Source organism: Globicephala melas, chromosome 4 (genome assembly GCF_963455315.2).
Source record: "Globicephala melas chromosome 4, mGloMel1.2, whole genome shotgun sequence".
NCBI lineage: Eukaryota > Metazoa > Chordata > Mammalia > Artiodactyla > Delphinidae > Globicephala > Globicephala melas.
In genome coordinates, this window is record NC_083317.1 from 5671224 (window position 1) to 5698436 (window position 27213).

The 27213-nt window shown below is 44.4% G+C and overlaps 1 protein-coding gene across 3 annotated transcripts in view; it reads right to left on the reverse strand.

Annotated features, from left to right (window-relative positions):
* Positions 1-12276, reverse strand: part of IGSF5 (immunoglobulin superfamily member 5) — a 43280-nt gene extending 31004 nt beyond the window's left edge. Inside the window, exons 1-3 of one of the 3 annotated variants that reach the window (XM_030835443.3) lie at positions 11979-12276; positions 8314-8389; positions 1114-1431 (exon numbers count right to left, since the gene is read on the reverse strand). In XM_030835443.3, the coding sequence (XP_030691303.1) occupies positions 1114-1431; positions 8314-8377 (382 nt within the window). In that variant the 5' untranslated portion in view covers positions 8378-8389; positions 11979-12276. The other 2 variants (XM_030835442.3, XM_070045388.1) reach the window with 2 other exon arrangements.
* Between the last annotated feature and the right edge of the window lie 14937 nt (positions 12277-27213).

Genomic DNA, 27213 nt, shown 5'->3' on the forward strand with positions numbered 1-27213 from the left:
AAATTTGATTTGATAGCAATATGAATATAGACCAAATCATTGGAAATTTCTCCTAAACAAACTAATAAACAGGCATAAGAAAAAATTTCAAAGACACAATGTAGTCTGTTAAAAGAAATGCTGCTATAGAAATCAGGAACTCTAAAAGCTCCAATGCATCTACAAATAGTACATAATTACATTTTTAAGGAATGCAAAATGATTAAACTTTGATAAAGATGTTCTGAATCCTTGTATCCTTTTTTTTTCACTAAGTAGCATAATCTTCAGCACCTGAAAATTACCTTTGATCCCACAACTGCCCTATGATGAAAATGAATAAATGATAAAAGGAAAAATAAGTTATCCATTATTATAAATTTTGTTTACTCTTTTATTTTATCTAAAAGACTTGGTAGGGCTTAGTGAACACACACCTTTGATTATAAAAACCACTGTGGGAAGGAAAAGTAATAGATTAGGAAAATTCAGCTGGAAAGAGGAAAAAGTTAAAGCATGATCCAAAGTTGATAAATGATGTCAGGCAAAAAAATAGAGTCAAGTATACAAAAAGCTAGAAAAAGGGCAATGATCACCAACTCTCTCTCTAAATCAAAGACAAGTGACTGCAACTGGCCCCAGAATTCCGGGATGTACTTCCAGAAAAGTTATTAGTACTGAAATTGGTCAGATGAAAAAGTGATAAAAGCTGTCTTTAATAGTCTTAATAAGAAAAAAAGGAAAGGAAAGGGAAAGGAAGGAAAAGGAACAGGAAAGGGAGAGAAGCAGAAAGAAAGAAAGTAGAAAGACAGTCAGTGAGGATGGGAGGAGAGAAATAAACACCTAAAAACAACAAACACTAGTCAGTTCAGAATAGCTCTAAGCATACCAGCTGAAGGCAAGTCCACATGTGAAAGAAGGAAGGAAGGCCAGGAAGAAGGGAGAGGGGGAGGGAGCATGGTGATAAGTAACAAAATATCCATCAGTTCAGAATAATTCTAAGCATAGCACCAACTGAAGTTCGACCCTATATGTCCCCATATACGACATGAACTTCAGAAGGTCCCTTCCAGCCCCCTGACATTTAACCCAGTGAACTCCAAATGCTCCCATTGGAGTCACCTGCATACACACCTTGGACAGAAAGAAAGGCAGATCCATCCCGGTCACTGTTCTGGAGGCTGCATTTGATTTGCCCTGCATCACTGAGTTGTACGTCGTGGATTATCATCTCAGAGATGAAGTTACCGCCCTCTTCATAACTCATGGTGGTGAAGCGGTCGTTGGTGATGATGGGCTCCGTGGGTGTGATGCTCAGAACCACTGTGCCTTTCAGAGCCCACATGATGAGCTTCCAGCCCTGCGAGATGGTGCAGTTGAAGCGAGCCTCCGAGCCCTTCAGTGCCGTGACGTTCTTGGGACCCTCTATGATTTCATTGCTGGATCCACAAGCTAAAAGACAACCAATTTTTCAAGGTGGTGAGGGGATGACTACAGAAGTCGACTGTACAATGTAGCACTTCTGTGTACCAGTTGTGGCCACTGGGCGACCATCCCGTGGCTCAGATTCCATGTCCTACTGGTCTCAGTACCAGGTCTCCCAGTAGCTCAGGAGCTTCCAGTGAACAGGAAGCCACACCCATGCCCTCCTTTCCATGGCCCTCTCCCCAGTCCACAGTCCACGGAACTCCCAGTGGGATTGGGACTGGAGGGAGCAGTGTCCCTCCTCCACCTCCTGCGGGCTGTTACCTTAAGTATCTGACCCCAGCCTGTCCAGAGAGCGACCACTAGCTTAGCTCTGTGACTTCGGGCAAGTTTTTCAGCCTCACCATGAAGTGAGAATTTTCCTCCCAGTGAAGTGGGAAGGACATGTGATTTCCACCTCAGAGGAGATCCCAAGGCTCAAAGGGGGAAGTGGAAAGAAGCTGCTCTTTGCATAGAGGGTGGAGACCCCAGGTTGCCGTGACCATGGTCCACTGCATGCCCCCTGCACCCTTAGGATGGAACTGTCACTAATGCCACACCCCACTTCCTAAGGACGAGAAGAGACACGTGGGGGAGACACAGAGAGGGAAAACACATAGAAGGATGTAGGAGAATGCGACCCCTCAAGGAGAACCCTGTGGGGATGTAAAGGATGCAGGAGAGTGGGATCCCTCAATGACAACACTGGGGGGATGCATTTGGCAGCCTCGTAGAGAGTCTTAGAGCATCTAATGTTGTGTTTAAAACTCCAGCGGGTGGGCAGGTAGTTCTAGAGCATAATACTGTGAACTCCAGAGTCCTGCCTCACTGGGAAAGTTTTCACACTTCTCCTTGACCACTCCCCTCACTGCACAACAGGGACACTAGTACTGAAACCCAGCAGAATGCTACAGGGCCTTCCCAGAGACAGGCCTTCCCCTCCCCTATCCCTCTTGCCTCTTGTTTGTATAAAAACTTTAACCTCTTAGACCTTCCCTGAGTTCCAAATAGCAAATTTAACCAGAGAAGTGAGAAAATGCATTAAAAAAGGAAAACAGTCAAACAAGACAAAATAATAATAGTTTAGCCATAAAACAAAGTCAAGGACACTTAGCTCCTCCTCCAGGGCTACAGATAATATCCTGAGCCATATTCTTGAGCTGTTTTGCAGATACTGAAACCCCCACCAGGTGAAAGAAGTTAAGTGCATGCTGACCACAAGCACATAGACTCCAGACCAGTTGGAACCAGAAGGCTGATGATGTTAACTCCTGAAATACTACCCTGTTATCTCTCCACTAACTAACCAGAAGAATGTCCAAGAGCTGTTCATGAGCCCCATGACCCCCTCCCTCACACTGCCTTTTAAAGCCCTTCCCTGAAAGCTATCAGGGAGTCTGGGTCTTTTGAGCATTAGCTGCCTGTTTTCCTTGTTTGGTGCTTGGAATAAACGCTACACCTTCCTTCACCACAACCTCATGTCAGTAGACTGGCTTGGCCGCGTGTTGCACAAGTGGACCCAAGGTTGGTTAAAAGTACCACAGCAACTAGTTTTAAGAACCACATGAGACGATCCACATAAAGCCCTTAACATGACCCTCAAGCACTCAGTAAGCAGTCACTACTATGTGACGTACAACACAAACCAAGAAAATCATAGAGGAAAGTAAAATGTTTCCTTCAGACTTCTCACAACGTTCTACCTTTTGCTCACCAGATGCACTCTGACACTGGTTTTAACTGGAATGACAACTCCTAACTGGCCTTCCCCAAGGAGGGCATCAAGACCTCTCCAGCTCATGGGAACTCAGTCAGAAACACTCAAGATGGAGTGTGTTCTGCGCCTGAAGAACTCAAGAAATCTTTCGGCCATTTAGGACTGATTTTCTTATCACCCCAGAAGAGCGAATGGGTGGTCAGAGTTTTCCTAGACTTTCCCATGTTTGTAATAATAATTCAAAGTAGAACTTACAGAGCAATTGATAATCTCCAAGATTTCTCTTCTGTTACCTCTTACATTTTAATGCTGAGGAAACCAAGACCAGCAACGCCTCAAGACCTGTGATCACAGTGGTGGGGCTGAGACACAAACTCAGTCCTTCCCACTCTGAATTTTCCCTCTTTCCCACTCTTTGCCCTCTGATCTCACTCAGAGATTATAGTAAAAAGACCCCCCAACAGCCCACACTCTTGGCAGCCACGCCTGCCACCATCAGTAAGACTACATGTTCCAGGGACTTCCCTGGCTGTCCAGTGGTTAAGATTTCACCTTCCAATGCAGGGTGTACAGGTTCAATCCCTGGTCGAGAGCTAAGATCCCACATGCCTCACGGCCAAAAAAACCAAAACATAAAACAGAAGCAATATGGTAACAAATTCAATAAAGACTTTAAAAATGGCCCACATCAAAAAAATCTTAAAAAAAAAAATAAAGACTACATGTTTCTATCACCTTCTGGAGCGATATGAACCTGCAGGTCTACCAGGCAGCCCCCATCCACACTGGGTGCCCCCAAATAACTGCAGCCCCTCTTTCCTTCCAATCTTATAAGGTCAAGTTGTAAGGCAGGTTCTAGAAGAATCTAATTACCACCTGAAAGACTTCTGGGAAGGAACCTCCCCACCAGACATGCATTAACACATTGACACTCACCTGAGTACCCAGAATGCACTGCAGGGATGGTGCCCACAGCAGGGCCAGGTCAATGGGAGAGGATGGGGTGTACAGTGTCTCTGAGACCTGTAAGACTGGGTCAACTAGGAGATCCCAGGCTCCAAGGAGGCAGAACTGAGGGAAGGTCAGAATTAACTAGGACTAATCCTGTTTGGGGGTAAACATGATCACTATTCTTTGTTTTGCCTCTGGGCATGATAGAAAGAGAGAGAAAGTATGACCCTTAATAACCACTCAAATTGGGTATTCTCCCTTACCCTTGGGCACATCTTTCTGATCCAAGGATCACTCTGATCCGGGATTTTTAAAAAAGGGGGAAAAGCCTGAAGAAGGGAAGGCAGAAATGATTCCCCAGGGAAGCCACAGCCTCTGTGCCAACTTGGCTCTTTCCACGAGCCCTGAATTGCATCTTTAAAAAAAAAGCTCAAAGGAAAGAAACAGCCAAATCTACACCCCGAGGAAGAAAAGACGAGACGTGTCCTCATACTCCACATTGTAATAACAACATCTTTCCCATCTCGGACTCGGGTCCATGGGAGTAGGTTGAACACAGCCCATGGGTCTGGGTGCTGGGAGCACAGGGACGGTGAGACCAGGGCTTGCCCGGCCAGCTGCTCCGTCCAGGACACTCCAGCAGGATAAGCAAAGCATCTGAAACCCTGGTTCCATCACTTCCTGGTGCCGGGTAGGTTATTCACTCCAAAACACTGTTCACTCCAAGCCAGTCTTTAAATTCCCTGCGGACTGCACATAGGAGAAAGAATGCACCAGGTACAGACCTTACTGTGCAGCTCAGGAGGTGGGAGCTTGGGAGGGACCTGGACCAAATGGAAACTCTTCCACTTTGAACTTGGCCTTTAAATTAAACAGGCGGCATCAAATCCTAATCACTAAACTCCCCTGACGTCGTTGCCTGCGATCCTTGCTGCCACCATGAGTAAACTCCCCTCCAGCTCTGCCTCGTGACTCAGAAGCTCTATTTCCAGTAATGTGAGGCCCCGGAATCTCACTGCTCTCTCACCTGCATCCTATCAGCTGTGGTGTGTGTAACTTGCCCCACACAGGACAAATATGAGAAAATTGTAAATAAGACCTTTCATCAAACAGTCCGCTTTCCCCTTTGCTCTCCCTTTCACTTTGTAGAGCAAAGGGCCAAACCAGGGGCAGAGCCACGGGAACGATGAGTGTCCCCGCACCCACCTCGGCCACCAGCTACGGTGATCACCCAACACCGGGTCCTCCCTTGCAGGAGATGATCAACTTGCAAGATGCTCATTCATGCCAACACCCTCCAATTCCAGGGCTTCAGCCCCGCCCCCCCTTGCTTTCCTCCTGCCTTGCAAATCCCGCTCCACCAGGCACCTCCGTGTAAATGGCTGGCTGCCACCCAGGACTGAGAAGGTTCTCTTCTACTCATTGTGCCCTAACAGCTGCAAAACTGAAATCACTCACACGGTAGCATGTGGGCCAGATGCCCGGCCCCTCCCAATCCTCTGCAGATAGATCCTAAACATAAGTACCATTCTTCTGCAACTGCTTCTTCTCAGCTCCCTGGAGTAGCAGCCAGGCGTCTCCCTGGCATGTGGGGCACAGAGGGTCTGCACCCACTAACCCCTCTACTCTTCCACTTACTTCTTCTCCAGCTTCCCTCCTGCACATGTAGACCCCTCACCTGCTCCCATCCCTTACTTAACATTGGAAATGAACAGACAAGCAGACAATTAAAAGCAGAAGGGAGAAAGGGAAATAAAGCAGAGGGCAGTAGAAGGGAAGTGCCCAGGTAAGACAGTTCCGATGGAGAAAATGGTAGTCAAAACACATCGGGGGCTGGGAGCATCAGAAGGAAACTGGCAAGTGAGGGAGGGGGTCCCGAGGTGTATCAGAGCTGCCCCCCATGTCCCGCTGACCATAGCAGGAGGTGCCACCACCACCGCTGTGCCACCGCCATCACCCAAGACTGCGCTGTCCACGGGGCAGCCAGATGGGTCTTCTCAACATGCCTATGTGACCAGGTACCCTTTCCAACCTCCCACCCCAACACCCCAGACTTCGTTTAAAATATTTCCATCCTTTAGGATACAGACCAGATCACCCTTAACACTACCATACCTTAAGACCCTTCTTAGTCTCACATCAACGTACTCTCCAACTTCATTTTGCCCCAAACTCCGCCCACCAGACCATCTTCAATTTATCCAACTCACCAACTCTTTCTGGCCCCAGGGCCTTTGCACAGGCAGTGACTGCCTGAAGAACTAGTCTCGCTTACTCCTCAGCTCCCAGCCAAGTCGTCTCCTCCTCAGGAAGCCTTCCCAGACCACCCTGTGCAGGTCAAATTATCCATAACAGACTTTCGGATGAGTGAAGCAATTGTCATGGTGGTGATTTTGTATTGATTTTTCTATCAATTGACGTCTAAGCTCTTTGTTAGCAGAGACTGCGCCTGGTTTTGCTCATCCCAGTGCCTGCACCTAAATGGCATGTAAGAAGATCCCAGTGAATATTCACCGAGTGAACAAATAACCCATCACACTAGGAGCAAGGTGGACAGGTGAGTGCTGGCAGGAGTCCTTTGCGGGCACGTGGAGGTTGTCCTCAGCTCTTCAAAGCCATTGGAGGTGTCTCTACCCGACACTTTCCATGATGAAGCATCCTAGGAGTTCAGGCTTTTGCAATGGACCCCATCCCCCAAAGGGCTCTAGGATTACCCATAATCCTCTCCCCTCCTGGAATAGCTATCTCCAGACCTCAACCCAAGCCATCCCTGCCTTCAAAACAGTACTTCAGGAAAAATAGCTCAGAAAAATTGTAGATGCAGAGTTCATCAGTTTCCCACTAAGCTGCCGGAAGAGATTTTTACCACCGTGGCTGAGACAGCCACGTTGGAGCCATATCCCTAAAATGTGTGCTGAGCCTGGTTTGCTAACCACATGAGTCCCTACACAAGCAGGGAAAATGTTTTCCTCTCCACCCTGCAAACAAATGCTTATCAAGCACCTACTAAATGCTTAGCACCACGTACTAGAAGGCATGGGCTTCCAGACATCTTTGCCCCTAAATACATGTTAACACCACAGCCTGGGTCCCTTGTCTTAATGTGTAAACACACCCAAAACCAAACTTTGTAAGACAGTCCTTACTGCACCTCACACACTCTGATCATTCCTATACTATTTTATTCTGTTTTATTTTTTCAAGCTGTCGTGGATGGAGTCAAAAAAAAAGAAAAAAACCTATTATCTAGCTGTCTGAAACAGAGTTTATAGGTGTGTAAAGTATAAAGCAAGCAAAACTTATCTACGCAACTAAAAGTCAGAATAATGATCACTTTGGGGGGGGGAGGGGCTGAAGAAAGCATTTGTGAAGTGTTCTTGGGCTCATCGTTGATACACAAAGGTGCTCAGTTTGTAAAATTTCATCAAGCTGTACCTTTATGACTTGTGTACTTTTCTGTATGTATATTATTCTTCAATACAGCGCCTTGAAATCCCTGAAGTAAGAATACCCTGAGGACTTTAAAACCTAGCTAGGAAAACAAGACATCACACCAGACAGAAGCCATGAAATCAAGACAAGACATAGTCAAAAGAAAGCTGGCATACAAACTCCTGTTACCCTAAGCACCCGGGGGTCTGCACACTCCATCTCCTGCAACGCAGAATCTGATCCAGAGACCCTGGCCTGGGGCACCTGGAATCTATTTCCACTGATACTCTGGGAAAGTTCCAGGATGAGGAGGGACTGTCGGGAGGACTGGGAAGTCTCACAGGCAATGGGCCCCTCACTCTGCCAACAATGGGAGATGTGGGGTTATCACCCAGAAAACTGCAAGGCCAGGAAGGCTTCAGGGAGGAGGTGACGCCCAAGTCAGGTCTTCCTCGAAGACTAGGTAGAAATGGAAGGGGAGAATATCCAGGCGGGGGAATGGGATGCTTCAACAAGAGCAATGAACTTGGGAAGGTACCCAAGCAGGGACCCCTGGAGGAGGACTGGTGGGCTCCTGCACACCTGAAGGACCCTTCCGGAGTGAGGTCGGCGCAGCAGGAAATGGAGGGGGTGGGGTGGAGGGGACCCAACAGGAAGAGCCTAAGGCAGAACCTGTTGGCAGCCACGCGCCCCCGTGGCCTCCTCCGAGCCCCTCCCGCCCACTCCGGGTGGATGCCCGGGAGCGTGCCAGCCAGCTCCGCGGTCCCTACCTGCCAGCCCAGCCAGGACGACCAGCGCGGCCAGGATGCCTCGGCAGCGGCCCGCATCTCGCATGCTCCTCCACACCTGGGAAAGCAAAGCGGGCAGGTCACAGCCTGTCTCCATCCAGAGGCGCATGGGGACCCTCCCAGCTCGTGTGTTTCCCTGGAGAGATAAGTCAGCCTGGCCAGTGGCACCAGCCTCATCTTGGAACTTGTTAGAAAAGCAAATTCTCGGGCCCACCCCAGACCTGCTGGATTAGAAGCTTTGGGGGGCAAGCTCAGAAATCTGCCTGAAGTTAAACATTGTACAGATTCCTGTAGATGCTCCTGTGTGAGAATCAGTGTATTCAACGATCTTCCTCCCAAGCCCATGTATAAGTCGTGGGAAGCACGTGCTGTACCACGACCACAGAATCACTAACCGAAAGGTCTGAGCGTGGGCATACTGCTACTCACTTCAATCGGGATGCTTTAATCATTGAGAAAAAAAATCCTACTCACAACAAGTGTACATTAGCAAAAGGGAAGACAGACAGCAAAAGGAGGAACTAGATCACAAGCTTATTAAGTGGTAAGAGGTATGGAGACAAATAGAAGAGAGCAGTGTGTGTGAGAGGATGTGTGTTTGGTGGGCTGGCTGGTGCTTCGAATGCAGAGGTCAAAGAAAGGCCCCCAGGAAGGTGCCCAGTGAACAGGGAAGGCGGTGAGGCGACCGGCACACGGGTATGTACAGAAGAGCTTCCCAGGCAAAACAGCAGGTGCAAAGACCCTGGGGTGGGACCGTGCCTGGCACGTTTGGGGAACCGTAGAGGGGGCTCTGGGGCTGGGACAGGAGAGAGGTCAGGGTAGGCCAAGTAAGGCCTTCCTGGCCCCTTGGCAGCACCCAGGGATCCTGTCATGTTCCTCTCTCGGCCCTTCCTTTGCTCTTTGATAACCCTCTGGCTCACTCTCCATCCCTGCTTTTTTTTTTTCCTTCTCCTTGGGACAGGCCTATCCGGGGAGGCCACCAGCGCTGCTTAGAGCACATAAGTTAAATCTCCCACTGAACACATCATGAACTGTCTACAAAAACGCCGGCTCCTCCACCCAGGAAGGGGTTTCTTTATTTCACACATCCTTAGCACAGAGACCCGAGCTGTGGGGAGTTTTCACTTTGGCTTTGGCCTCCACGTGGATTTCACAGCTCCGCTGGTAGGGATGCATCCCTTCCCCCCAAATCAGGGGGCAGCGGGTTCCCTAAGCGAGCCCATGCAGGATTCCGCGATGAGCTGCCACACACCCCCGGGCTCCATATCGTCGTCTCTAAGAGAACATAGGCCACCACAACCCACAAGCCGAAATACAATAACTGAAATAGACACAGGTAAGAGCTGCCTCGCCTGCTCCCTCAGAGAGCACCTCATACAAGCTGCTGAATCCAATAGAGTGGGGGTGAGGGAGCGGGATGCCCGGCCCGTGACCCCACTTTACATGTAATTGCAGCACGGGGTGCTCACAGCTCACGAGCAGGAACGTGGGGTTTCCATCCCCGTTTTCTGATGTCTTTGGAAAGCAAAATTCAGCCTGTATAGTAAACCATAACTGCTCGTGTGTGTAATAGAAGGGTCCCAGCATCTGTTCTGCAGGACCTTCCCACCAAGCAACTCAGCTCCTGACATCATCTAAAAAAGACTCAGTAAATCCCTACAAATACGCCTTGATACCAAGCTGTCCAGCAGCTGAACACAAACCAAACTGAAATCATGGCCTTCCCAGATGGATCCAAGATCCCAAATTACCAAGCGCCAAATAAACCATTTACTAATTTTCAAGGTTCGATGAACACAAGAGGACCAGTCAATCGCTCTACGAGTCACCTAGAAATCTAGGCTCAAGAGGAGGATGGAGGAGAGATTGAGCTGCCGAGTTATAAAAATCACACATTTTCCTGAAAGCAATAAATGTGAAGTGCGGACCCAGCATTACTGAAACTGCAGCATAAGCTCAAGGTCCACTAGGAAAGGCTTCTAGTCACTGATTGTCTAGTGAGCCAGGCTGCAGACTAGCACCAGATGACTTAACTCGCTTATTCTGTGTGTGACAGAACGAGTCCATTTCTAAGAGCCCAGCAGAACCCCCTGGGCGGGGGCATGTAGGAACACCCCGAGTGCTACAGGAACCCAGACGTGGATCTTGAGGGGACAGTATTTTTTGAAGGGTGTGTACAGGAAGGAACTGTCACCAGATTGATTCTAAGTTGTAACTGAACTCTGACAGTTTGCTTTAATTAAAGGAAGGTTTGCCAGGTAATTTGCAAGTTCATATCTCTATGGAGTAGTTTGAGATTTTACTTCTCATTCATCTTGTTACAGAAGACTTGGATTATCTACTTTTAGTTGAAAAACTGCAAAGTCTTTCAAAAATCTTAAATCTTACTAAATTGCATTGAAGCAGAAACAGAGTTACAGATGTAGAAAATAAACGTATGGTTACCTGGGGGGAGGGATAAATTGGGAGATTGGGATAGACATATACACACTACCATATATAAAATAGATAACTAATAGGGACCTACTGTATAGCTCAGGGAGCTCTACTCAATACTCTGTAATGACCTCTACAGGAAAAGAATCTTAAAAAGAGTGGATATCTGTATATGTATAACAGATTCACTTTGCTGTACACCTGAAACTAACACAACATATCAAAATATTTTTGAAAATTGCATCAAGACAGGATTTAAATCATAACCACTTCCTACTCTCCAGGCAAGGCAGAAACACTCAGGAGACCCGTCTGCACCCACCAAGCTGGTTATCTCAGGAAGAAAGTTGCCAGATGAGATCATTTCACTTATTTACCCACACACACAAACCCTTATGTCTGCGTTTTTGGAAAAAGCTTGAAATCATAAAATCCAGAGGCTGCAGACATCCTGTTTTTAGGCATCAGCATAAACCCTAAGCCCCAAAACAGGTAGGACAGGAGGGAATTTAAATGCACACAAGGGGCTCTCCACAAACCTCGATGTGCACATACAAAGGCACCAGGGTCCCTCCTCCACCCCAGTACCCCAGCTCTGGGCGCCCCCGTATTTGGAGGCGCCTTGGCCCTGCCTGCCAGGCGTGGGGAGTCTTAGAACTTCCAGAGGTTTAGAGCAATTTCCTTTCCGTCAGGCCTCTCATTGGGGAAGAATAAATGGCATTTAAAGTCTGTCCAGTCAATAACGGGAGTGCCAGGAATTTCCCAGCCTTTGAATCCAGACCTTCCAAATTCCAGCGAGTCTCGGCTTTCAACACACTCGGAGAACAGCTCCCTGTGAAGCTTGATTAGAAACCATCTCAAATTCCTAAGCTCGCAGAGCAGCCCGATCTTTCAATTTTTAACTCTGTGGAATTTGGGAAACAGATACGTGTTGGATTGTCCAGCACTTCCCCCTCCACCCCCACCCCAGACCAGCAAGCGGCCTGCCAGGGGCTGAGTACCGGCTCCCCAGGAGGAAGCGGATACCTGCGGGGAGTCCTTTGGCCACACACCAGGCCCACGCGGTGTCTCACCTGTGACAGGTGGATCTGCCCGTTGGGGCTTCAGCGAAGGTACTGCGGTCCCCAAAGGCCCCTCTCCTGCCTCTCAGCTCTCCCCACAGAAACGCAGGAACAAATCTCTCGGCCACGGAGAATCCGGACCGCTCTCACCTGTAACCAGGAAGTCGCTCACGTCACAGGCCGGGCTGTGCACCAGGGCCCTGGAGCCGCAGACTCCCCATTAATCATCAGCCAGCCCCAGGTCCGGCCAGGCTGACCACGCTCTGCCTCAGGGCCAACGCTGCCCTCGCACTTGGCCTCCACACCCTGTTCCTGCCCCAAGCCTTTCTTGTGTCCTGCAGGAGGCCAGTGGGAGGCTGGCGGCCCCCTCCTGCCCTTGGACGTGGACGTGGCCGGCCACCGGCCAACCTTGCTCCTTGGGCTCCGGCACAGGCCCGGAGCTGGCAAAGCGGGTTTCTTCTCGCAGCCCGGCCCCTCCACATCCACAAGAACAGGTTCTTTTGTGAAAGAAAAAAAAAAAAAGTCCTGAGAGTGACGTCCTCTGGAACGGGGCCAGCTTTAGAAGTCAAGTCCAGTTTCCTGTGGAGCGTTTGCAGGAGAACTGCTAAGAGGTTTTCTGCAGGCATCCCAGACCCCACTCCCAGCCCCTGGCAAGCGAACTGAGGAACTTGGCTTTTCAGAGCATTGAGAATTCCTGGGAAAAAACCATCCCCCAAAATCCCGAAGCAGCAGTGTACTGAATTGTCTGCTCTCTTACAGTTGTTTTTGAGTATCTGGTTGGTCTCCCCCATCACATTCTAATCCTGTCATGGGACTTAGGGTCAAGGGCATCTGCACAGAAGAGGTGACAACAGAAGGTATGGACCATATACTTAGAGTAAGACCCTGAAGCGAATAAATAGGGGAAATGCTGTGTCTTCCAGTTGAAGGGGATCAGAACATGCCACCCCAAGACATGTCACTTTGGCATAAAGACTATTTTTAAGCTGAAGACATTTGAGAGTCAACAGATGCAAAAAAAGAAAAAAGGAAATAAAGAAAAAAAGCTTTCTCAGAGCTTCCCTTTTCTGACTAAAAGCAGGACCTCCTGGGAAATAAGGCTGCCATAAATTCTTCCCCTAAAATACCTTTTCTCACCCCCTCCCTTTCTCCTACTAAATTAGCTACATAAGTCTTTAACCATTCAATGAGCCAGTTACTTCCTTTGTAGGCTCCCATGTGCACACAAAATAAACCTTTTTCTCCTAGTCACCTTTCTTTTGTCAGTTTAATTCATCAGGTCTCAGTAAAGGAACATAAGAGCGTAGAGGAAAAGGTTTTTTCCCCTCCCTACCAGGCTCTGGTGCTAGGAGCTGGTCAGAAAAATGGTGAACAAGCAGATAGACTTAGAGAGTCGATATGTTTGTCAAACAATCTCACACATATACACAGGGTTATAGCATCTTATTTAGGAGCTGTGTCCCGAAGGCCTAACATACTTGAAAACTCAAATAATTCCAGGGCAGTGAGCCGCAGGAATAAAAATTGAAGGCCAGGGTCACTCATGTTTGCCCTAATGTGCTTTTTAAATATTTTTTGGCTTCATTCCTTCCTGACATTTAGAATTTCATTCACCAGTTCTGCGAACCGGCCTTCGGAGCACACTACCAGCCAAGGTTTCCAGCCCTACCCTCAGCCTCAGCAGTACTGCTGGAGAATATCATTAGAGCTTCTAGAAAAATTTAAGGTATAATAACAAAGGGGAGGGGAAAAACAAGCTTTACCCTCCTCAGTCTGTGGCTGGGACGCTGGAAATTAAACTGACAGATTAACAAGAGGAAAACAAGAATTTATTAACACATGCAGTACAAATACAGGCAGAGGAAACTCATTGCCGGGTAGCTCAAAGGGGCGGTTAGGACTTGGGCTTACCTAGTGTCTAACAAGAAAATAAATTTTAGAGAAGTGACAAGGAAAGAAAAAGGAGTTGAGGCTTTTGGGGTGGCCACCTGTGGGAAGGTGAGTACATGGGTGAGACTAATGGAAGGTAAGTGTTGTGTTGATAAGCTTTGTTTGTGTTGATTCTGATAAAAGTCTCCAGTATTAAGATCCCTTTGCCCTTCATGGTACAAAAGAGTGGAGGGTGGAGAGTTTGGTGTCTGCTGTTTCTCACTCATCTTCAACTTAAAAGAATGCATATGCCAAAGTGGAATATTTTAGGGTGGCATGTTCTGATTCCCCACAAGTGCCATAACAACTACGCATACATAATGATCAAAAGCACTGTCAGCAATTCCACCGAAGATGCGCGGTCTCCTCGGCGTATTCCTATCTACCAGTTACTGAGAGGTTCCCCCAGGGCAAGAGTGGAAACACTACTGACAGGTCACTGGAAATGCAGCTCAAACTGTGTGGTCCTGACGGATTTTTTTTTTCTTTTTTTTTTTTTAATTTGGGACATTTGCATTATTTCAAAGTTTGAACATAAAGAGAGATTTTACTAATATTTTTAGCCTGTGCTATTTTAAAATTGTAAAATTCAAATTTACATAAAACATATTCACACTGTAATTCCTATTGCAGTAAAATCTCTGAAGGAACTCTGATGAAGGTTGGGGTGAGGAAGGAGTTTCCCTGAGGAAACTGGGTTTGAGCTCAGATTGGAGTGGGAGGATGTCAGTAGTAAATTGGGCAGGAAGGTGGAGGGCGCAGAGGACCACTCCTGGAGCAGAGGGAACAATGTACATCTGGGCAGCAGGATGGATGGCAGGAGACTTGGTACCCTGAGGATGTTAAAGAGGCTCATGGGACCTGAATGCAGTTAGCTGGGGGGCCAGGGGGGCCTCAGATGAGCCCAGAGGGGAGGCAGGGTCCAGACCAAGGGTTCAGACAAGAGGTTGGTCTTGATCTTCTAATATAGAAAGAAACATCAGGAAAACTGATGAAAACTTTGAAATGGGCAAAAAAGATTCTGGGGTTATCTGATTTAATAGGACCTGAGCTGCCTCTGAGGTATTGAAAACTCTTTTAAGTTTGGGATGGTAGATTTTATGTGTCAATTTGACAGGCCATGGAGCACCCAGATAGCTGGTTAAACATTATTTCTGGGTGTGTTTATGAAAGCATCTCCAGAAGAGGTTGGCATTTGAATCAGTAGACTGAGTAAAGCAGATTCCTTGCCCATGTGAGTGGGCCTTATCTAATCTACTGAGTGTCTGAAAAGAACAGAAAGTGGAGGAACGGTGAATTTGCTCTCTGCCTGACTGTTCAGCTGGGACATTGGTCATCTCCTGCCCTCAGACACTGGCATTCCTGGTTCTCAGATCTTTGGAGTCAAACTGGAACTTAGGCCATCGGTCCTTCAGTTCTCAGGGCTTCAGACTTGGACTGAACTACACCACCAGCTCTCCTGGGCCTCCGCCCTGCAGACAGAGGATCATGGGATTCTTCAGCCTCCATAACCACATGGGCCAATTTCTCATAATTAATTAACAAATAAATAAATAAATAACCTATTGGTTCTGTTTCTGCCTAACACTGACTAATACAAAGTTGTAAGAAACTGACAGTAATATAAATGATTCTAGTCTGTAGAAACACCGATGACCTTTGGCAAAAATGCAGTTGATTTTTGCCCTACAGATATTGACTAGTTTTGCATCTATTTGTAAATTTTTTAACATTCTTGATGGTACATAGATATGTGTCCCTTGAATTGTCCATTCAGTCTGTTGTAACGTCTTGCTGGTTCCCTCATTAATTAGTGAGTTAAATAAAATCTGGGACACATGTTTCTTTTAGATTTGTATGAGAGCTGCGATTTTAGAACTTTTAAAAGGAGCCCTCTGAGGAATTTAAGTGAATGAGTGGCATGATCTCTATGGAATATTTTTTAAATATTAAAAGTAATAGGTTGAATCATGAAAGTGTTACCAAGTCCAGGCTCATACCACTCACCACACAACAGGCCAATAAATCAAGGGATGAGGTGTTGGGGCAAGAATAGCTACTTTATTCAGAAAGGCAGCAGACTGAGATGAAGGTGGACTGGTGTCCCAAAGAACCATCTTCCCCGAGTTAGAATTCAGGCTGCTTTTGTACTAAAAGGGGGTGGGAGGTGGGGATGGTTGCTGCAAACTTCTTGAGAATCCTTTGTTCTTGCAACTGTCCACATGGGTCTGGTCACAATGTTCCTATAAAGCTCCCACAAGACAAATGCTATTCTCTGTTCTGCAATTTTTATCTCTATATGAATGGGAAAGGGTTATACCTTTAAAGGTCAGAGCCTTGAGAATGGACTACCCTATATATTTCAGGCTATAGGCAACATTAACAAAAGCAATAGAATACAAAGGTTAAAGAAACATATCCAATACGCAGTCAGATACATTCTTCCCTGTTAGAAAAGTGCCCATATTTAACTGTTTTTCACTTACATAGACAGCAATTTCATATTAGGCTCAATCTACTATAAAGAAGAAAATAAAACCCATGTGAAAGTATCACCCCTAGATAAGCATTAGGAATTTTTAATGCATAGCTTCTGTTGTTTTTCCTCATTAAGTGATACATATTAACTATGGAAAAATTAGAAGATTCAGGTAAGCAGAAAAGGAGGAAAATTTTTAAAGATTTCTCTTAAGCCCAACATGCAAAGACAAGCAGTTAGTAGCATGGCATATATCTGTTTAAAAAATATTCTTATTTTATCTACTGTTTAGGAACCAGATTTTATTTACTTAATATATTGTAAGCCTCTGCCCCCAGTCAGTAAACACTCACATTATTTTTAATGGCTAAGCAAAATTCCATCAAAGGAAGGTGCATCACTTATCTAAGCATATTCCTGCTGTTGGGTGTCACATGACTGGCACATTTTATCACAGTGGTGAACATCGTCATGGCTGGATCAGAGCATAAACACCTAGTGATTTCCCTAGGATCAGGTCTGAAAAATGCAATTTTTACTACGGAGACAGTAAAAAGTTCAGTGACTGCTAGGGGTGGGAGGATAAATAGGCAGAGAAGAGAGTATATTTAGGGCAGTGAAAATACTATGCATGATACTGTTAGGGGAAATGCATGTCATTATACGTTTGCCAAAACCCATAGAATGTACAACACCAAGAGTGAACTCTAAAGTCAGCTATGGACTCTGAATGTTGTGATGTTTCAATGCAGATTCACCAATTGCCACAAACGTTCCCCTGGTGAGGGATTGATAGCGGGGAGGCTCTACACAGAGGCTGGGGAGAGCTGCTGGGCAGGGGATAGACCCTCTGAATCTGCTGCTTCATTCTGCTCTGAACCCAAAACTGCTCTAAAAGATAAAGTGGGTTTTTTCCTTTTTTTTTTTTTTTTTAATGCAATCCCTGGGTCAGAAGACATGCACATCTCAGGAAGTCTGAAACATTCCGGATTAGCAAGAGGCTCTCCAAGATAATTATATTGCCCCTAGCAGCTAATGTCCAATGCAATCAACACTATCAGCTATTTTAATTTTTGTCAATTTGAATGGCAAAAAAAATACTTAAATAATTGTTGTTTTAATTACAAAAACAACAAAAGACCTCTTTATTACTTTGTTTATTTTGTGTATTCTCCCAGCCAGGACCTGTTGGCTGATCTTACTTGGATATCTACTCTCTCCATTTGTGGTATTCTTCCCATTCCATGGACCACATTGGCTGTGTCTACCTGCTAGCAAAACTTTACCTTTGTGGTCTCCCTCCTCTGGATTTAGGAACCACGATGTGTTCACCTTTCTGTTCCCAGCAAGGCTTGATACAGTGCCAAGCCCAAAGGGTGCCCCACGCACAGCTACTGGCAAGGCCCAACATCCATGGCAGAGAGAGTAGGTAGAAGGAATCTGAGCCCTCGGGGACTCTGAAGAGCCGGACTGCCTCATACGTAGAGAAATAAATGTCTACCATGTTGAAACCACTGCTATTTTGGTCTCTATAGCAGCCAAACTTATACACCAACTAATACAAGAGGATTCATAGATAAAAGCTAGAGACCATAAGGAAAATTCAAGATTTACTGGCCAAGGTTTTGGTCCTAGATGGTTAGAAAGACCAATGATTTGTGGTCATAAATGGTGCAAGTTACTTAACCTTACCAGACTCAGTTTTTCTTCTGTAAAATAGTGATACTAATATCTAGCACATGGGCTTGCATTGGATTAAATTTGATATGTCTGTAAAGCGCCAGGCACATAATAGATGGCCAGCAATGGGCAAGTATCATTATAATTAAATATTTCAAAAAAAAAAGGAAAAAAGGAGTTTATGCATAAACTTAACTCTATTAGACACTAGTGTAACCTTCTTTACACAGCATAGGGGTTTCTTGGCCTGGGTTTCTAAAAAAGAAGATCCTGAGAAAAAAAGCATTTGTGAGCAGGTAGTTTATTTGGAAGGTGATTCCAGGGCAAGAGAGAGGAAATGAAAAGAACCAGTGTGTTAGTTTTCTAGGGCTGCTGTAACCACACACTGGGGGCTTGGAACAGTGGAAATCTATTCTCTCCCAGTTCTGGAGCCGGAAGTCTGAGATCAAGTTGTCGGCAGGGCGGTGCAACCACTGAAACCCGTAGAAGAGACTCTTGATTCTTCCTCCTGGTTTCTGGTGTTTGCTGTCAATCCTTGGTGCTCCTGTGCTTGTGGCGGCATCACTCCAATCCCTGCCTCTGTTGTCACATGGCCTTCTCTCCCCATATCTTCATTTCATCTTCTGATAAAGACACCAGACATGTTAGGTTGGACCCCCCCAATCTAGTATGACTTGTCTTAACATGATTACATCTGCAAAGACCCTATTTCCAAATAAAGCCACATTCACAGGTACCATAGGTTGAGCCTTAAGCATTCTTTTTGATGGGGACACAATTCCACAATTCAACCTACAACAGTGAGATGGAGAAGGAGGAAGCCACAGTCTTTTCTTTTAACATCTTTATTGGAGTATAATTGCTTTACAATGGTGTGTTAGTTTCTGCTTTATAACAAAGTGAATCAGCTATACATATACATATATCCCCATATCTCCTCCCTCTTGCGTCTCCCTCCCACCCTCCCTATCCCACCCCTCAGTGTGGTCACAAAGCACTGAGCTGATCTCCCTGTGCTATGTGGCTGCTTCCCACTAGCTATTTTACATTTGGTAGTGTATATATGTCCATGCCACTCTCTCATTCCATCCCAGCTTACCCTTCCCCCTCCCCGTGTCCTCAAGTTCACTCTCTACATTTCCGTCTTTATTCCTGTCCTGCCCCTAGGTTCTTCAGAACAGTTTTTCTTTTGTTTTTTTTTTTTTGTTTTTTATTTTAGATTCCATATATATGTGTTAACATACAGTATTTGTTTTTCTCTTTCTGACTTACTTAACTCTGTATGACAGTCTCTAGGTCCATCCAACTCACTACAAATAACTCAATTTCGTTTCTTTTTATGGCTGAGTAATATTCCATTGTATATATGTGCCAAATCTCCTTTATCCACTCATATTTTGATGGACACTTAGGTTGCTTCCCTGTCCTGGCTATTGTAAATAGAGCTGCAGTGAACATTGTGGTACATGACAATTTTTGCATTATGGTTTTCTCAGGGTATATGTCCAGTAGTGGGATTCCTGGGTTATATGGTAGTTTTATTTTTAGTTTTTTAAGGAACCTCCATACTGTTCTCCATATTGGCTGCATCAATTTACATTCTCACCAACAGTATGAGAGGGTTCCCCTTTCTCCATACCCTCTCCAGCATTAATTGTAGATTTTTTGATGATGGCCATTCTGACTGGTGTGAGATGATACCTCATTGTAGTTTTGATTTGCATTTCTCTAATGATTAGTGATGTTGAACATCCTTTCATGTGTTTGTTGGCAATCTGTATATCTTCTTTGGAGAAATGTCTATTTAGGTCTTCTGCCCATTTTTGGATTGGCTTCTTTGTTTTTTTGATATTGAGCTGCATGAGCTCCTTGTAAATTTTGGAGATTAATCCTTTGTCAGTTGCTTCATTTGCAAATATGTTCTCCCATTCTGAGGGCTGTCTTTTCATCTTGTTTATGGTTTCCTTTGCTGTGCAAAAGCTTTGAAGTTTCATTAGGTCCCATTTGTTAATTTTTGTTTCTATTTCCATTTCTCTAGGAGGTGGGTCAAAAAGGATCTTCCTGTGATTTATGTCATAGAGTATTCTGCCTAAGTTTTCCTCTAAGAGTTTTATAGCATCTGACCTTACGTTTGGGTCTTTAATCCACTTTGAGTTTATATTTGTGTATGGAGTTAGGGAGTGTTCTAATTTCATTCTTTCACATGTAGCTGTCCAGTTTTCCCAGCACCACTTGTGGAAGAGGCTGTCTTTTCTCAATTGTATATTCTTGCCTCCTTTATCAAAGATAAGGTGACCATATGTGTGTGGGTTTATCTCTGGGCTTTCTATCCTGTTCCATTGATCTATATTTCTGTTTTTGTGCCAGTACCATACTGTCTTGATTACTGTAGCTTTGTAGTATAGTCTGAAGTCTGGGAGCCTGATTCCTCCAGCTCTGTTTTTCTTTCTCAAGTTTGCTTTGGCTATTCGGGGTCTTTTGTGTTTCCATACAAATTGTGAATTTTTTTTGTTCTAGTTCTGTGAAAAATGCCATTGGTAGTTTGATACGGATTACATTGAATCTGCAGATTGCTGTGGGTAGTATAGTCATTTTCACATGTTGATTCTTCCAATCCAAGAACATAGTATATCTCTCCATCTCTTTGTATCATCTTTAATTTCTTTCATCAGTATCTTATAGTTTTCTGCATACAGGTCTTTTGTTTCTTTAGGTAGGTTTATTTCTAGATATTTTATTTTTTTGTTGCAATGGTAAATGGGAGTGTTTCCTTAATTTCCTTTTCAGATTTTTCATCATTAGTGTATAGGAATGCCAGAGATTTCTGTGCATTAATTTTGTATCCTGCTACTTTACCAAATTCATTGATTAGCTCTAGTAGTAGTCTGGTAGCATCTTTAGGATTCTCTATATGTAGTATCATGTCATCTGCAAACAGCGACAGCTTTACTTCTTCTTTTCCAATTTGGATTCCCTTTATTTCTTTTTCTTCTCTAATTGCTGTGACTAAAATTTCCAAACCTACATTAAATAATAGTGCTGAGGGTGGTTAACCTTGTCTTGTTCCTGATCTTAGAGGAAAAGGTTTCAGTTTTTCACCATTGAGAATGATGTTGGCTGTGGGTTTGTCATATATCACCTTTATTATGTTGAGGTAAGTTCCTCTATGCCTACTTTCTGGAGGGCTTTTATCATAAATGGGTGTTGAACATTGTCGTAAGCTTTTTCTGCATCTATTGAGATGGTCATGTGGTTTTTCTCCTTCAATTTGTTAATATGGTTTATCACATTAATTCATTTGCATATACTGAAGAATCCTTGCATTCCTGGGATAAACCCCACTTGATCATGGTGTATCACCCTTTTAGTGTGCTGTTGAATTCTGTTTGCTAGTATTTTGTTGAGGATTTTTGCATCTATGTTCATCAGTGATATTGGCCTGTAGTTTTCTTTCTTTGTGACATCTTTGTCTGGTTTTGGTATCAGGGTGATGGTGGCCTCATAGAGTGAGTTTGGGAGTGTTCCTCCCTCTGCTATATTTTGGAAGAGTTTGAGAAGGATAGGTTTTAGCTCTTCTCTAAATGTTTGATAGAATTTGCCTGTGAAGCCATCTGGTCCTGGGCTTCTGTTTGTTGGAAGATTTTTAATGACAATCTCAATTTCAGTGCCTGTGATAGGTCGGTTTATATTTTCTATTTCTTCCTGGTTAAGTCTTGGAAGGTTGTGCTTTTCTAAGAATTTGTCCATTTCTTCCAGGTTCTCCATTTTATTGGCATATAGTTGCTTGTAGTAATCTCTCATGATCCTTCGTATTTCTTCAGTGTCAGTTGTTACTTCTCCTTTTCATTTCTAATTCTATTAATTTGAGTCTTCTCCCCTTTTTTCTTGATGAGTCTGGCTAATGGTTTATTAATTTTGTTTATCTTCTCAAATAACCAACTTTTAGTTTTATTAATCTTTGCTATTGTTTCCTTCATTTCTTTTTCATTTATTTCTGGTCTGATCTTTATGATTTCTTTCCTTCTGCTAACTTTGGGGGTTTTTTGTTCTTCTTTCTCTAATTGCTTTAGGTGTAAGGTTAGGTTGTTTATTTGAGATGTTTCTTGTTTCTTGAGGTAGGATTGTAATGCCATAAACTTCCCTCTTAGAACTGCTTTCGCTGTGTCACATGGGTTTTGGGTCGTCGTATTTTCATTGTCATTTGTCTCTAGGTATATTTTGATTTCCTCTTTGATTTCTTCAGTGATCTCATGGTTATTAAGTAGTGTATTGTTTAACCTCCATGTGTTTGTGTTTTTTACAGATTTTTTCCTGTAATTGATACCTAGTCTCATAGCATTGTGGTCAGAAAAGATACTTGATATGATTTCAATTTTCTTAAATTTGCCAAGGCTTGATTTGTGACCCAAGATAGGATCTAGCCTGGAGAATGTTCCATGAGCACTTGAGAAGAATGTGTATTCTGTTGTTTTGGGATGGAATGTCCTTTAAATATCAATTAAGCCCATCTTTTTTAATGTATCATTTAAAGCTTGTGTTTCCTTATTTAATTTCATTTGGGATGATCTGTCCAATGGTGAAAGTGGGGTGTTAAAGTCCCCTACTATGAATGTGTTACTGTCAATTTCCCCTTTTATGGCTGTTAGCATTTGTCTTATGTATTGAGGTGCTCCTATGTTGGGTGCATAAATATTTACAATTGTTATATCTTCTTCTTGGATTGATCCCTTGATCATTATGTAGTGTCCTTCTTTGTCTCTTGTAATAGTCTTTATTTGAAAGTCTATTTTGTCTAATATGAGAATTGCTACTCCAGCTTTCTTTTGATTTCCATTTGCATGGAATATCTTTTTCTATCCCCTCACTTTCAGTCTGTATGTGTCCCTAGGTCTGAAGTGGGTCTCTTGTAGACAGCATATATATGGGTCTTCTTTTTGTATCCATTCAGCCAGTCTATGTCTTTTGGTGGGAGCATTTAATCCATTTACATTTAAGGTAATTATTGATGTGTATGTTCCTATTCCCATTTTCTTAATTGTTTTGGGTTTGTTATTGTAGGTCTTTTCCTTCTTTTGTGTTTCCGGCCTAGAGAAGTTCCTTTAGCATTTGTTATAAAGCTGGTTTGGTGGTGCTGAAGTCTCTTAGCTTTTGCTTGTCTGTAAATGTTTTAATTTCTCTCTCAAATCTGAATGAGATCGTTGCTGGGTAGAGTAATCTTAGTAGTAGGTTTTTCCCTTTCATCACTTTAAATATGTCCTGCCACTCTGTTCTGTCTTGCAGAGTTTCTGCTGAAAGATCAGCTTTTAACCTTATGGGGATTCCCTCATATGTTTTTTGTTGTTTTTCCCTTGCTGCTTTTAATATTTTTCCTTTGTATTTAATTTTTGATAGTTTGATTAATATGTGTCTTGGTGTGTTTCTCTTTGCATTTACCCTGTATGGGATTCTCTGTGCTTCCTGGACTTGAGTGACTATTTCCTTTCCCACATTAGGGAAGTTTTCAACTATAATCTCTTCAAATATTTTCTCAGTCCCTTTCTTTTTCTCTTCTTCTGGACCCCTATAATTCAAATGTTGGTGTGTTTCATGTTGTCCCAGAGGTATCTGAGACTGTCCTGAATTCTTTTCATTCTTTATTCTTTATTCTGTTCTGCAGTAGTTATTTCCATTATTTTATCTTCCAGGTCACTTATCCGTTCTTCTCCCTCAGTTATTTTGCTATTGATTCTTTCTAGAGAATTTTAAATTTCATTTATTGTGTTATTCATCATTGTTTGTTTGCTCTTTAGTTCTTCTAGGTCCTTGTTAAACGTTTCTTTTATTTTCTCCATTCTATTTCCAAGATTTTGGATCATCTTTACTATCATTTTTCTGAATTCTTTTTCAGGTAGACTGCCTATTTCCTCTTCATTTGTTTGGTCTGGTGCGTTTTTACCTTGCTTCTTCATCTGCTGCGTGTTTCTCTGTCTTCTCATATTTCTTACCTTACTGTGTTTAGGATCTCCTTTTCACAGGCTGCAGGTTCGTAATTCCCGTTGTTTTTGGTGTCTGCCCCCAGTGTCTAAGGTTGGTTCAGTGGGTTGTGTAGGCTTCCTGGTGGAGGAAACTCGTGCCTGTGTTCTGGTTGATGAAGCTGGATCTTGTCTTTCTGGTGGGCAGGACCACGTCCGGTGGTGTGTTTTACGGTGTCTGTGACCTTATTATGATTTTAAGCAGCCTCTTTACTAATGGTTGGGGTTTGTGTTCCTGTCTTAGTAGTTGTTTGGCATAGGGTGTCCAGCACTGTAGCTTGCTCGTCGTTGAGTGGAGCTGGGTCTTAGCGTTGAGGTGGAGATCTCTGGGAGAGCTTTCACCTTTTGATATTACATGGCGCTGGGAGATTTCTGGTGGACCAATGTCCTGAACTCAGCTCTCTCACCTCAGAGGCACAGGCCTGACACCCGGCTGGAGCACCAAGACCCTGTCAGCAACACGGCCAGGTACGTGGGGAGTTTCTTGCCTTTTGGGAAGTCTGAGGTCTTCTGTCAGTGTTCAGTAGGTGTTCTTGGAAGAAACAATCTTATCAAGGAGACCACTGTGGATCATAGTACTCCATCACATTTGGACCTCCTGAGACGTGTACACACTGCCTCCAGAACCATTCACCTAAGGACAGGAGGAGTGAGCACTTCCCGCCAGCCTCTGCCCCCGCAGGTAGAGTATCTTCTCCAAGGACATAACTCCCCACGTTGAGTTCCCCCAAGTCACAGCATCCAAGGAGCCCCGGAGTAGAAAGTAAACACTGAAAGACATGCTTAATGTAAGCTGTTATCAGCATGAAGTGACTTGAACACAGAGCAGAAATGCAGTCCTGGCCCCTGCTGAAATCAGAGGCCAGGCCAAGAGGACACAAGTCAGAACGTCACATGTCTGCTGGACACCCCTCGCACCTCTCAGATTGCTCTTTTTCTATGTTAATTCTACTCAATCTTCAAGTCTGTGACAAGCCACAATCTCTATAGATGACTCCATAGAGAAGGTGTGGGTGAGTAAGCAACCTGCAGCTAAGCAGGGACCGTGATTGAAATGTGTCATCCCCACTCTTCCACCGCTGGCTCTCCATTTCCCTCATGCTCCATCAGCTCTTCCATTGGTCCAGGCTGTTTGCCTAAGTGCTGTCCAGTCATCGCTATCACCAGATGGGGGAGCACCAAGAGAAGCCCAGACAACCTCCAAGTCCCAGGCATCCTCCCCTGTTTCAGTTGCATGGCAGCAACCATAGCCCCGGTGGTAACCGAGGTTAATGATCTTAGCTGGAAGAGTATCTTCTTTCTTTGCCTACTAGTCCATCCACAGGGGAGGCCCAAAAGACGGGGTGATGTCATATTCAGGTGCAATGGAATCTTTACTGTGAACCTGAGTGGAAGCCCCCAAACTCTAACCCCAGAATCTCTAATCCTATAGAATGTAATTTTTCTGGCAAAATCTACTGGGAGTGACAGTGAGGGCAGCTGATCCCACTTCCAAGATTTGCTTTCCAGACCTGCAGATTCTGACCGTTAGAAGCCAAGCACCAGATGTTAGCTGCTGGTTCAGCATCACGTTGGCTATTGTTGCAACACCATATGTTTGCCGCCCCAGAGGACGTGTCCGACTCCAGGGGACATCAGCTCTGAGCTGGCACAGTTGCTGAGCCTTTAATGGCCTTTTCTGTTGTTGATTTAGGCTGATTGCTTCCAGGTTATGTAGTACATGGTAGAGATAATGGATTATATGGTCATGTACTCATGACACACTTCTTTGTCCATAAAATGGGTCCTTGGTTTGAGCTGATGTCATGCAGATCCAATTTGATAAATCATTCATCCTGTGGCCCTCTGATGGTGGTGCTGGCAGGACAGGAGCAGGAAAGGCAAACTTATATTAAGAGCAGATGTCAATTCCAGTAAGGATAAATTCCTCCTGCTGTAACTGAAGGACTCCGATGTTATCAACTTGCTAACAAATGACTGGTGGCTTCCTTGACAAGTACATCCTTGTCAAGCAGCCTAGACCTCAGGTGTCAGGTGTCCTCCACGTGACAAGAAGCTCTGTGAGGTCAACCTGGCTTTGTCACTGGGCAGAGTAGTGCTTGTTGATGGATGAGTGGACTTTAAAAATGTGCAAAATCTTTTAAAAGCAGTCATTAAATTGGAGGGCTTCTATTGGTACCCTGGCCCCAAGCCAGGAGTTCCCCTCTTAGGTACCATCCTGTTCACACACTGATACAGTTCACACACTAATGATTGTATGCAAAGCAAAATAAAAGTGGTCCTTGAAAGTGAACTTAGATTTTCAAAGACAAATAAATTATTTTTTAAATGAATTCCAGAGCATGGGAAAGCATAAATTGCCTTCGGAACATCATTATCTAATTTCTTCTATTCTATTTTTATGGCGGAATTCTCATTTTAGGCATGTCAAAATGGCTTGACACATCACAAGTGCACGTGTCTGGGAAACGATCACATCGCCCTTTTTTGGCAATCAGTGCTTGCACAGGGGCTCAGAGCTGCCTGGGAAATGATACTCCCTGGATGCTAACATGGGCTTTGGTAGTGGGATCTTTCTTGCTCCTGAGGGTGAGAGTTAAATTGACTTTGACTTCCAATAATGTACATGGTCACCTTCTGCTGTGTCCTCACATAACAAAGAAAGAGAGAGAGCTCCCTGGTCTCTTCTTGTGAGGACACTAATCTCATCATGAAGAGCCAACTGTCATGGCCTCATCTAACCCCAGTTATCTCCCACAAGGCCCATCTCCAAATACCATCACATTGCAGGTTAGGGCTTCAACATATAAATTTTGGAAGGGGGAGGGGGTGGAGACACAATTCAGTCCATAGCATCCAGTCTCTGATCTACAACCCTACTTCTTCTAGGTCTCCACCAGAGGTCTCCATTCAATTTCTGAATTTCCAGTTAATTTTTTTAAATAATTCCAACCCACAGACTAAATGAGGGGGAAATCTCTCAAAGTCCATATCTATTGATCAAGGCCTTTCCTCATCATCTCTCCTACTCTAGCCCCCTTTCTTCACATTCCCCACCCCCCATCACTGGAGTTGAAGGCACACACATGTACCTGCACACACACTCATATGGTTATAAATTAGTATAATTAGAGGGAGTTAGGAAGCAGACCGCATTCAGTGAAGGAAAATCACAACCCTCATGTCATTCTCATATCAATCTCACATCAATCATATCAATGTGAATTTCATATTAAACATTTCAATCTCATTTCATTCACATAGACTGATGGGATGTAAAGCATCA